Below are 12,995 nucleotides of genomic sequence, written 5' to 3'. Positions count from 1 at the left end.
TACCTTAGGCAGGGCTTGAAGCAGATGCTTCAGCCTCCTTGTAGGCTCTCTGTAGTGAGCCTCTGCTGGGTCAACTTCAGCAATCCTTCTTGCAAGATTGCCAAGGTGGACCGAGGCCTGTCTGATGGTCATGCCATCTGTATTTCTGAAGTTGATTAATTCTTGAACAACTACCATTACATATATAGCATGAACCTTGCTATACTTTGCCCTCATCTTGAGCCAGATCTCTCTAGCTTGTCTCATCTCTAACACCTCATCTTGGTCATCTTGCGAAAGGCAGATGAAGATCTTATATCTTGCCTTTATATTTGCTTTCCTCCTAACTGGACTGTATCTTGACTCTTTAAGTCTAGGTGAGGGATCTGATGACTCAGATGGTGTTAAGGAGCTGGGTATGCTTGATAATAGATGGCTTCTATCTACAACCTAAAGCACATCTTGAGCTTCAAGATGGTCTTACATCAATAAGAACTATGTCCTCTAGTTGTCCTTGGTTAGGATGGGTGCTGCTCTCCTCCTACTAAGGTGCTGTGTCCAGTTTCCTCTATGCTTTTATATGTAGGACAGGATGGCTGCCTATAGAAGAAAGGTATTCGTTCGTACGCGATCTGATCGATAGGAGGTGAACCGAACGCGAGGTTGATGGTAGAGAGAATGGCTGTCCACTAGAAAGCGAGGAAAGTCGGTCGTAAGGATCGTGTTTCTAAGACACTGTCTGTAGCTCTCTTAGGGGAGGGTGTTCTAAGACACTACGGCTCTCTCAGACGGAACAGTCAGTTAGTGAGGACAATGCAATGTCCTAAGAGCAACTCTTCCTAGTAGGCTCGACCACCTTTCTAAGGTATTAGCATAGGCTTCTCTTCTAACCCTCTATGTTAGTCAAAGTCTGACAGTGCCTCACTAGGCTCTTTCACGACTAACATATACCTATAGCGAGCTGTAGCTTCCTGTGTAATGCGGAGGCGGCCTCTAGTCTGCCCTTCCTTTTAGTATTGTAGAGGAATAACTACTACGACTTCAATCTATAAGACCTAAAGGCTAACCCGGGCTTATAACCTGTTGAGAACAGGACACGAATTGCGTAGCCGTAGAAGATAGGAATTATAGATTATGTGAATGAAGAAGGACTAAATAGGATAGCGTGTATCTATATACAGTATCGCTAGTTAATAGTGTAGGTGTTTTAGGAGGGACAGCTACACTTAGGACTTGACTAGCAAGCCCTGATTACTAATCCCCCTAAGCACGTAATGTTGACCCTATGACCTACATATTCTTAATAGAACTGGTCATAATCAAGAAGTAAATAGGCCTATTTTATACGGCTAAGTTACGGGACTTTATAACTAGTCTTCTTTTTACTATACGAGTACGGGTTACTAAGTTATTACCGCCATAAGATAGTAATTACTAAGAGCCTAACGCTAAAAGCTTAGCGCCTAACGCTAAAAGCTTAGCGTATAACGCTAAATACGCGAAGGCAAATAACTCGGCGGTTTCTATACCAATTAAGACGATTAATAGCTCGTTTTATAGCCCGCTTTCTAAGGAATATAATACGATAAAGATATCTCCCTATATTACGTAACCTGGGACCTAGTAAGCGAATTAGAGTAAAAATTGCTACTTTCTCGTCTCTAGAGCTACGCTCTAAGCTACTATAGCTATTTTCCTTTTTATTCTTATAGGTTTACGGTGTAAATAGAGTACGGACAATCGCCGGGGTCCGTAAGACGGGAAGGCCTTAGTAATATCGCGAGGAAGGAACTTTAGGTACTCTTAGAGGTTTTTATCGCTATAAGGCTTTTCCTCTACTAATAAAAAGAAAACGGTAGGGTAACCTACCCGTGTTATATAGATAGATAGATTTGTCATTCCCCTGTTCTAGGACCCTATCCGGCCTATACAGGTATATATCTATTGTTATATACAAAGGGAAACCCGAATAGGTGAAAACCCTTTCCGCCCCTGACTACTCCTTGTCTAGATTAGCTTTCCCTCTGAACGTACGTAGTCTATGTCACTACCCCGTTAGCCCCCGCTCCTAGCCGGTCTCGTCGCGCTACGTCGTGTCCTCTCTTCCTACACTGCTCCTACTAGGCGGTACTGTTCTAGCCAGCCCTTCTCTAGTATCTAGTTCGTAATACGCCGTAGGTCTTCAGCGTTGTTAAGAAGTGCCCTAATCGTCCGGTTCCTCGCCTTTGCCATCCACTCCCCCCTTCCTAGCGACCACCTCGGACAGACGAGGAGTACGTGCCGTACGTTCTAGGAGCGATAGCCGTAGGGGCAGCTAGTATTCGTGTATCCTGGAACCTTCCTCCATAATAGGTACCCCTAGAGGCCGATGTGTTCGCTTCGCAGTTGGGTTGCTATGCTACTCTATGCCCTCGTAAGGCGGTAGTAGATGAGCTTCGGGGGGTGCTTGACCGCGGATTTTGTAGCTGACCATTCCTTAGGTTGTCCCGCTAGCTAAGGGCGTCCACTATGCCCTATAACCTAGTTATTCCACCTCTCTTTCCATAGTTGCTCTACAAACGATTTCTTACCTTCCTATTGTGTTGCTAGCTATTCGTCCCTTGCCCGGTAGTTCGGCTCGTTTCCGGGTCGAATGCCCTTATACGCTAGTACTAATTCGCGGGCCCTTGCGACTACACTAGCGATGACCTTCTGTACTAGGTACTGTGCCGACTTGCCTTAGTAGGAGGTCCGTAGTCCCTAGATATATAGGTCGATCGGCGGTATAGCGGTCTCGTGCTTAAGTATCCTCGTTAGTGTCGACTTATATACCCCGGTGACCTTCCTTAGGCATTAGTTTTGGATCTTCGCTAGCGGCGCCACGAGTCCCTTCGATAGGCAGGCCCTCTCGCCTAAGGACTACACTTGGCTACTATAGGTAAGGACTGGCCGTACAATAGCCGTATATAGAAGTCGTGACTGCCGGAAGTCCGCCCCCTATATAGACGCAGTGAGCCTCTAGCATGATGCTATATTCTGTTCAGCTTTCCGTAATATTGCCTATACGTGCTTCCTCTACCGTAGCGCCGGGTCCACCTATAGTCCGAGGATCCTGAGCTGATTTGCCGGGTTAGTCGTGTGCCCCTATATCTAGATAGAAGCTTGCATATTGTGGAACCGTAGCCGGCGCGTAAAGTGTATCAGATTGTACTTTTCTGGGGCAAACCGAGCCCCGTGCCTCCTAGCCTAGTCCTCGTAGATCTTGTGCTTCTCTTCTAGTAGCCTACAGTTCTCCTTAGTCGAGGAAGACCACGCTAGGATGTTTATGTCGTCTACGAAGCCGCTCGTAGCGGTGTTCTGGGATTCTAGGGCTGGGAGCAGCGTCGCTATAAAGAAGAGGAACAGAATAGGTACTAGCGTTAAGCCTTACGGGATTCTAGTATAGACTGCTTGAAATGGGCTTCTATACTAGCCGACTAGGATCGACGTACTGCAGTTTTGGAGGTAGGACCGTACGAAGTTGACAAGCTACTTAGGGAGTCCTTTCGACCTTAGGATGTAGAGTAGCCGCGGGTATGACACGTAGTCGAAGGCTCCCGATATGTCTAGGCTAAGTAAGGAAGCCAACTTGTCCCTATTCTTATACCAGATGGCCTTTACCTAAGAGGTGATAAGTTCTATCGCGGATAGCGTCGATCGCTATAGGCGCGTACCTATCTAGGTGTCCGGGAGTAGGGAGTGTTCCTCTACCGCCTCGGAGAGTCTCGTTGTAACCAGCTTCTTAAGCGCCTTCCTAAGAGTGTTAAGGAGCGCAATTGGGCGGTACGACTTCACCTACGTATAGTCTTCCTTCTACGGCTTACGTAGGACCACTGTCGTCGATTGTTTAAAAGCTATCGGGTGGTATCCGGTCTGTAGGTAGGCGTTGAAGATCGCTATAACTGCTAGGGCTAGTTGATCTCTACACTTCTTTAGTAGCTCGTTTGGGATCCTATCCGGCCCCGGGGCTTTCTTCGCCGGCAACTTCCTTAGCATAGCGGCAACTTCTCCCTCGGACACCTCCTATTAGACCGCGATACTAGGGGCTAGGGGAGTAGAGCTGTTTATGTCGCTTAGATCAGCCTCGACTAGGGGTAGGAAGAACTTACTAGCCAGTAGACGCGCCTTGGCCTCGGGGTCGCTAACCGGGCCACTAGGCGATTGTAGCGCTAGGATAGAGAAGGAGGGGCCCTGTGTAGGGTCCTGTCGGGCCCATTTCGCTAGCTTCTACATCCTCTCTAGCTTGCCGGCGATTTCTTCTACTGTGGCCCTCTAGCCGACTGCTTTCTCCCTCCGTATTATAGCTTTCTTCTGTTGGCATGCCTCCCTATATACGTTCTAGGCCTCCTCGCTATGGCTGCTCGTCTACACCCGGCGGGCTCTCCTTGCTTCTCTTACTACCGTAGTGTACTCCGGCGTCCAGTATAGTTTGGACTATATCGTTAGTTAGGCAAGCGGAACGTGAAGTGAGGTCGCTTTTCTTATTTCGTCTATCAACCCCCGGACTGCTTCGTCTATCTCGTCTTTACTGTTGTATTGCTGCTACGCGATCTAGACTAGCCTCTTAGAGTCATCGAGGTACGCCTAGATGTTGGCCTAGTGGGCCTTTCCCTAGTTTGGCTTAGGGGTTCTCGCTAGTGTGCGTTGTATCTATGTCGCAATAGAGGTCCTGACTAGCATGTGGTCTAACGACGCCTCGAGTTTATATTCGATCCCACAGTAGGTTACCGTATAGTAGTGGCTATCTAAGATCTAGGAGAGGTCGATCGTGCCTTGGAGTCCCCCTCTCTTCTAGGTGCCCAGGTCCTTCGGGGTATTGAGGGCAATTGCGTTGCTCGCTATTAAGTCGAGTACTTCGTCGGCTATAGGGTGCGGCTACATAAGGCTTTCCTAGGAAGGGTGGTATATATTGAAGTCTCCTACTACGATGTGGCACCCTTGTCTCTTAAGCGCACTATCTAGGTGTCTGCAGACCCCTAGGTCGCGGCTAGACCTCGAGGCTGGCGGTTGTATGTATAGATTGTGTATCTAGGTGCTACCTACGTGGAGGGAGGTAATATCGCCCCCGCCTTCTTCGTCTGCGTAGTACACTACCTCCCAGTCGGATTCTAGTATGTCCTTGCTGATATAGAAGCACGTACGGGGTCTGCCGTCGCCTCGTAGGCATGTCGTATAGCCTAGTGACTTGTAGGTCGTTAGTCTCTTATAGTGCGGGTTAATATATAGCTCCTAGATTGTAAGGACGTAGTGGACGCGCGGGTCCGCCTCGTGTAGGAAATGGTTCTAGACTATATCCTTGCTATAGTTAACGTTATACTAGATGATGCTAAGCGTGTCGAGGCTAGTTATCGGCATCGACAATCATTTCCTCTGTATCGTCCTGTGTCCTACTGCCCTGTACGTCCTAGTCTACGCCTATCGGCTATGTACTAAAGGGGAGCCGGGCCTAGTTAGATTCCCTCGCCGTAGCTAGCAGAGCACGTGGCCTCCCGTACGCCCTAGGTTACGCATCCTTTACATCGTTCTCGGCCCTAGGGCGCTTATGCCCGACCGCCGCTAGTTAGTTCCGGTGTGGGCTAGCCTCACGGTCGCCGTAGAATCTTAGGGCGACGGTTCTGTTTGTGATTGCCTTGTTTTTCGCTAGTTTCCGCTATAGGCATTCCGTACTATACGATAGGTAGTGCCCCGGACAGTTCGCGCACCGTCTCGTAGTCGATGTATAGTCCCTAGACATATAGTCTCCTACACAGTTCGAGTAGGCCTACTTGTTTGTGTACGTATAGGTTTGGTGTCTATACTGTTAGCATTTGAAGCATTAGAGGACACGAAAGGATAAGGAGTGCTTTTCTACTGTCTTGAGGCTGTATTGCTAGACCAGGCCTTGTTCTATCGCTAGATCCGCCGCTTTCGCGTCTTATAGCTATACTATTAGCGCCGAGGCCTTCTTGCCTTCTGGCCATTTCCTATAGAGCCAAGTCGCCTTCTAGATTAGAGAGTTAAGAGTGACCGGGTTGTCCTCTTAGAGAGCGCGTAGGTGACCCTAGTTAGTTAGGTCAAACTCCTTAGGCATGTCGTGGACTAGGATCGTGAATTGTTTCGTTAAGACCTTCGCTAATACCGCAACCTTAGATGCCTACTATGGCTGTACCTCTAGGTGCCTCCTAGCAGTAGTAGAGCTAGTATAGATCGGTAGAGTGCCGTTAGACTATTAGTTCACTACGACCACCCCTAGTTGGTTGATTCGTTAGGCGAGCTCCTTGTTCGATAGCTTCGTAACTTCGGCCTAGTCTTCCTTTGCTATAATGCGGATCGTAACTACATCGTGCGTTAGGCGGGGGCCTAGTATCGATGCCGCGACCGATGCCTAGCTATAGGGGTGTTGATTCCGGGTGGCCTTGCTAATCGCCTAGGACGTCGTCCTCATTTCTTATTGCCCTCGGTAATACGACAGTACAAGCGCCGTGCGTAGCTAAGTGATCATTACCTATAGAGACCGGTAAGGGAGCTGATCGTTAGTTTCTATGCTTTTTACGTCCTCTATAAGTTGCTGCCAGTTGTCTTAGGGGGGCTTCGCCTGTAGGGCCGTAGGCGCCGTTAGTGCCGTAGCCTGGGCTGCCATTGCCTAGGAGTTGCCTAATGTAGCTAGGCACCTCCGCGGCGTTTGGAGCTGAAGAAACAGGGTGAAGAGAGCTTCAAGCTGTCCAGATTGAATGAGGTAGAACTCCCTCAGTCCTAGGGGCAGTGGCCTGCTTTTTATATCGTTGGAATGGCCTTGATAAGAGCTTTCGAATGTGTCGTGTTTTGGCGCAGAGATCGATGATTCCCTAGATCCGTGACCTAGGAATATACCCGTGTTATATAGTCTAGGACTTCAAATAGCACGTTAATAGAACAATCAATCAATCAATCTTAAGCGTCTTAGCGAGCGCTCGAAAGAATCGTAATAGGGCTACGACTTACTAGACTTAGTTGTCCCGTTACGGCCGGGAGGACAGAAATCACCTCCTCTAATCTCGGGCAGAGCTTCAAGCTTATAACGACTAGATCAAAAATCTGGAGCGAGAGCAGGACTGTGCAAGTAACGCTTCGCAAGCGGCTATCAGCTTGTCATTCATTTGGCGAAGGGCTCCGTGTCAAGTAGATGACTCACGGACTGATAGGTCTAGCGCCCGTCGAAATGTATGTATGGACCATTGCATCTGCCCGTCCACCAGGAAGAAATTTCTGTTCTTCATGGTGGCGCTAGCTTCATGGAAGATAATCCATTGGCCTGATGACTCGAGCCCTCACTACATCAGTGGGCCGACTCCTTTACCTTAGCCAGTGCAAAGTTTTGAAGTCAAGACTCTTGTTCAACACTATCTATACTTCGCACGCGCAACGTCCAGCACCAACGGCAATCCTCCCAGCCCTCCAGTCTCTCTGAACTCCTGCGCCAAAGCAGCTTTGTGCTGATCGCTTAGCCCTCCGTTCACAGACGCCTGCGTACGCATTGGAGGTGTCTGTGCGTACGGCGTTCGCGTGACGAAAGCCAGCTGCTGAGGCGGTGCGCTTTGGGGCATCACAGTCTCGACTCGAGGCCGACTTGGACTTGCTGAGGGTGCTGTGGCAACAGCATGAGCAAGACTTCGACGCTGAAGATGTAGTGGGGGCGGCGGCAGAGCTGGTAGAATCGTCCCCGTTGGCTGCGGAAGGACGGTATCGTTGCTGCGCAGACGACTGAATGGTGATATAGTCCTCGGCGCGATGGCAGAGATAAGCTCTTGCTGCGCTGTCTCGACAAGAGCCAAATCTTGATCTATCGCGGTATCGGCGATGACTTCGGTAGGCACTTGTTCTGGTGGTGCCTCCTGCCGAGAAGCTGCGCCTGATGGTGAGCCAGCCTGTAATATCTCCTGTGCTGTCTGCACGTCTTCGGCGCTTAGAGGCGGCTCTGCAGCAGCATCAAGCAACTGCTGAAAGAAGTCTGGCTCAATCGAGGCGTCTTCAGCTGGAGGTATAGTTGTAGTCGTGTGCGTCTGCGTCTGCGTCGCGGTAGGCGCTACAGTGGTGTCGATTGTCAAAGCCTGCTTTGGCCTAGTGGTGCTGTCCGTCTCCTTCCGTAGTTCTCGATGTGGGATGTCTGGACTCGAGTCTCTCGAGGCAATGTCAACGTTTTGGGTAGAAGATTTCTCCACCAGATCGTGGAGAGGTGTAGCAAGCAGTCGGCGAGCTTCAGACAACGGCACATCGGGACTGGAGTCTCTCGAGCTGTGTTCGGGCGTCTCTTCCTCGTTCAAGGCTGTCCGCGAGGAGTGACCACTTTCGTTGTCGTTGGCAAATCACTTAAACTCTGTCGTCAATGCTCCAAAGTCCGTACGAGCTGCCACGCAATTCTGCAACACTCGCTTCAGCTTCCGAAGCTGCTTCGTGGTCATGCTAGGCTGCTCCTGTAGAAGCTGAGCTGCTGTGGGTACAAAACGTTCATCCCCCAAGATGTCAACCACATCTGGGGTTTGTGGCACGTCCGGCATGCCGCCCGGTTCCGTAGTCTGATCGATGGAACCATCACCAATGGTGAACCTCTTCAACCTCGCGACCTCATCATACGAAGTCTCAGGCAACGCCATCAGACTGCCCTCCTCCATCAAAGCCGCCACATACGCTTGCATAGCCTCACCAAAGTTACTAGCAGCAAGCTCATCCTCAAGCTCCTTAATCCTCCCACCATGCTTCTCCAGCCATCGCTTTCTCGCCTCGCCCGTTACTTTGCCATGAAGAACGAGTATCGGCCCTGTCCCGCCACGCCAGCACCTGGCGAGGCTGTCAGGGGCGGGTATCTTGCAAAGATGTGTGCGTCGAGGGAGATGGGGTGGCCAAAGGGAAGGACCATGTTCCTGGAGAAAGAAGCCAAGTTCCTTGGCGATGATATCTTGCCCACGCTCGGCGATGCGTTCGGTGATGGTGAGGTTGTTGATGGGTTCTTGGAAGTAGCGGGTGACGAGTTGTTGGAATGTCGCGTGGTGCTGTGGCTGAAGGTGGAGCAGATTGTGTAGTAAATGTATGCGTTGATGTGCGAGTTTATGGTTAAAATCTTGCGACAGCACTCTCCAGATGCTGCTGCATGTGGCTCCTCCTGGTGATCGTGCCTGGCTCGGACCCCCGCTGGCAAGGGCTTTCTCCGAACTCTGCCTCTTCCTCTTCCTCTTGATTGGTGACAGACTTGTTGCTTCTTGACCTTTGTGTCCTCCTCTATATCTGCCCATCAGTACTTGTCTTGCTATAATGCTTGCCAGTGACTCACAACAGCGCCACGAATGGGAACTCATCCTTTGCCCAGTGACAACACCACACATGGACACGTAAGTGTCCAGTATTGGAATATTCTCCATGTTCTCGTCTCGACCCGCTCTCGCAGTAGCCACAAATCAGTTCACAGCTTTCAATGCGGAATTTGGCAGGTCCCTTGGTCGGCCAGACGTGTTTGTGTGCAATGTCGTTACATGGCATTGCGAGTAATCACTGATCTGTGTCATGCGGAGTTCTGAACTTCATCGCGCTGAGTGTTCGGGACAAACTGGCGTTTGCAGTGTGACGTCCAATGTACAAACGCATCCGTCACAGGCTGGACCCAGAGCTGCGGATTGCCACGTGCTGAGCACGCAAAGGCATGCAGCCTGCCGGTATGACGATTCTCGATGCGGTAGACATGCCGGTTGCTTGATGAGGAATGGAAGTTGTATGGAAGAAAGTGCCCGGCGCCGAAAGCGGCATTCCTCGTTGGGCGCCCTGGATTCTGCGCCAGTACTCATCGCGCTCCATAATCAGGTCGTCGTTGCAGCATACATACCAAAACTCCGCTCTATCGGAAGTATCATCGCGCTATCATCGCGTCCCCTGTCACATGACCCTTCAACGCCTCCGCTATGCATCTAAATCGTGATCTGCGCCCTCAGGGCCGCAAAGTCTCGGTGTTCTTACTTGCCTATCTCCAGCCTATCCATGAAACCCTTGAAAGTGTTCGCCTTCTTCTTCAACAACCTCACGCTGTCGATGAATAGCTCGTCGCTCTCGAACTGGCCAGCACTCTCCACGCTGAAGATGAAGTGATCTCGTATCCGCCCAAGCTTGACCTTGCCTTTGAACTCGTCGTGTCGCAGCACTTCTCTGCTGACGGTGTCCTTGAACGGATCGTCCACCGCCGCCTTCTTCTCGCCGGACTCCGGGTCGTCCTCCAGCTTGATCACTCCTCGAGGAAAGCAATGTTGGAACGCTTTCGCATCCTTGCCCAGGATTGGCTGTGTGATCTTGATGTCTGGGAGAAGTCGGTAGGAGGCTGTTGCGACGGGCGAAAACTTGGCGTGATCAGCGCCAATGCCCTTGATAGCGTGCATGCGCACATTGATCCGCTGGCCGGGTCGAAGCTTCGCGATCAAAATGTCTGGGTTGACTGGCCTGATGATCTCGTCCCCACTGAACCAATTGACTTGGCGCTCGCCCTGCGGCTCAAACTGGATCTGATGGGCGTAAACGTTGCTGTTGACGTACTTCTCCTTCGGATCTGTCTCGCCATCTTTTGCAAGCTGCTTCCCATCTACACCATCCTCAGCCATAGTCTTCCACCGGCACTCGACTTGTAATGAGAGCACTACTGTGTTGTAATCGTTTGGCGCGTCATTGTCTGTGTTGACTTTGCCCTCTGCCCGCTCCTGGTCCCACTGTGCTCGTGCTGCAAAGTCGTCCTTTGGTGGAGGCTTCTTGAACCATCGCATTTCTCTCAAGCCTTGACGACCGCCGGTGAGTGGTATGAGGCCTAACCTGTGTGCGAGTACTTCGTCCTGGATGATGCTGGTGTTGTCGAAGAAGTAGACATCCTCGATGGAGAGCGTGGGTAGTTCGGCAAGCAGTATGCGTCGGTAGGCATTCGCTATGCTGGAGTCGACGCCAAGCAGTGAGAATGCGCTGTCGAAGGGTTTGTTGTGGTGGAAGTCGACTTTGAGGTTCTGCTTGAATCGCTCGAGGTCCCAATCATCGTCCTGCTTGGGGCCGTAGTGGCCGGGTATGTCGGTGGAAGCGGTGTTGGTGACTGTCTCGGCATTGACATCAACTATGCGACGCACTTCTAGCTGCTCTTCGGTGAGCGGCGCCCAAGACGGCATGTTGCTGCTATTCTCATATGTTTGTCTGGTGGAGGTGCAGCAGCAGCTCCCTCGATCTTGTCTTGAATCTTGAATCCTGAGAATTTTAGTGGAGCTGTTTCGGAACAGCGGACCGAGCCCTGATGCTGGTCGCAGCTTCCTCTCGATCATTGATCATATCATTGCAATCATCGACTCTGCCATTGGTCAGTGGCCACTCTCTTGCACACTGCACAGAGGCTCAACACCACAGCACCACAGCACCACAGCACCACAACCACTCTCCCCTCCCCTGCCCTCCTCCGCCTCCACCACCGGCGCCGCCATCACCTTCAAGCACAATGGCAGCGCCCTTCGCACGGCTGGCCTCCAATGGCTTCCAGCGAGCATGCCTGCGCCCAGCGCGCCAGACGGCCACCAAGAACTCCCTGCGATGCCTCTCGACCACACCCGCACGAAGAATGGCCACGCCCACTGAAGCGCATCCCAACCCAATCCATGGCAACTCCTTCCCAGCACACAGCGGCACACGCCTCATACCCGTCGATCCCTCATTTGGCCACCCCGTCGACCCGAACAAGACGGCCATGAACATCCCCAACGTAGACGCCGCCACTCCGGACGAGCGGAAGATCCGCCACTACACTGTCAACTTCGGTCCACAACATCCCGCCGCCCACGGTGTGCTACGACTGATCTTGGAGCTGAATGGAGAAGAGATTGTGCGCGCAGATCCCCACGTGGGTCTGCTACACCGTGGCACGGAGAAGTTGATCGAGTACAAGACATATCTGCAGGCACTGCCATACTTTGACAGACTGGACTATGTCAGTATGATGACCAATGAGCAGTGCTTCTCGCTGGCTGTGGAGAAGCTGTTGAACATTGAGGTACCCGAAAGAGCCAAGTGGATCAGGACACTGTTTGGAGAGATTACACGCGTCTTGAACCATCTCATGTCTGTGCTGTCCCACGCTATGGATGTCGGTGCTCTGACACCTTTCTTGTGGGGTTTCGAGGAACGTGAGAAGCTCATGGTGAGCATGTGGCGAGGAACTTATACTAAGATGAGGTATTGACGTGAAACAGGAATTCTATGAGCGTGTCTCTGGTGCCCGTCTCCACGCAGCATACGTCCGACCTGGAGGTGTATCTCAAGATCTGCCAGTCGGCCTTCTCGACGACATCTACCAATGGGCAACACAATTTGGCGACCGCATCGACGAGACGGAAGAGATGCTTACAGACAACCGTATCTGGATCGGCCGAACCAAGGGCGTTGGTGTCGTCAACGCCGCTGACGCTCTCAACATGTCCTTCTCCGGCGTCATGCTCCGAGGCTCCGGTGTGCCTTGGGATGTCCGCAAGTCGCAACCCTACGACGCATACGACCAAGTCGAATTCGACGTCCCAGTCGGCCAGAACGGTGACTGCTACGACCGTTACCTTTGCCGAATGGAGGAGTTCCGACAGTCTCTCCGCATCATTCACCAATGTCTGAACAAGATGCCTGCCGGCCCTGTCAAGGTCGAGGATTACAAGATTTCGCCACCTCCACGTGCCGCCATGAAGGAGAACATGGAGGCCTTGATTCACCACTTCTTGCTTTACAGCAAGGGTTACACAGTCCCACCCGGCGAGACATACTCCGCCATCGAGGCGCCAAAGGGTGAGATGGGTGTATATGTTGTATCCGACGGCAGTGAACGACCATACCGATGCAAGATCCGCGCACCTGGCTTCGCACACTTGGCATGCTTCGATCAAGTGTCAAGAGGGCACTTGCTCGCAGATGCTGTCGCTATCATCGGTACCATGGACTTGGTGTTCGGCGAGGTCGACCGATGAGCATGGCTGGTAGTGAAAGAACTGTGAAAGGGG

General features: G+C 51.6%; 2 protein-coding genes across 2 annotated transcripts; one reads left to right on the top strand and one right to left on the bottom strand.

Annotated features, from left to right (window-relative positions):
• Window positions 1–9,063: 9,063 nt before the first annotated feature.
• Window positions 9,064–11,135, bottom strand: CLAFUR5_08130 (DNA-directed RNA polymerases I and III subunit RPAC1; the record flags this gene model as incomplete). Its single annotated transcript, XM_047907278.1, has 3 exons — window positions 9,064–9,228; window positions 9,816–9,873; window positions 9,958–11,135. 3 exons carry the CDS (start codon window positions 11,133–11,135, stop codon window positions 9,064–9,066), a joined length of 1,401 nt encoding a protein of 466 aa, XP_047759379.1.
• A 320-nt stretch (window positions 11,136–11,455) lies between these two features.
• CLAFUR5_08129 (NADH-ubiquinone oxidoreductase) lies at window positions 11,456–12,962 on the top strand (the record flags this gene model as incomplete). Its single annotated transcript, XM_047907277.1, has 2 exons — window positions 11,456–12,151; window positions 12,204–12,962. The coding sequence occupies 2 exons, from the start codon at window positions 11,456–11,458 to the stop codon at window positions 12,960–12,962; spliced, it is 1,455 nt and encodes a 484-aa protein (XP_047759891.1).
• Window positions 12,963–12,995: the final 33 nt, after the last annotated feature.

This window comes from Fulvia fulva, chromosome 3 (assembly GCF_020509005.1).
Source record: "Fulvia fulva chromosome 3, complete sequence".
In the NCBI taxonomy this organism is placed as follows: domain Eukaryota; kingdom Fungi; phylum Ascomycota; class Dothideomycetes; order Mycosphaerellales; family Mycosphaerellaceae; genus Fulvia; species Fulvia fulva.
Note: the sequence above shows the minus strand (reverse complement) of the source record. Positions and strands in the feature narration are given on the sequence as shown.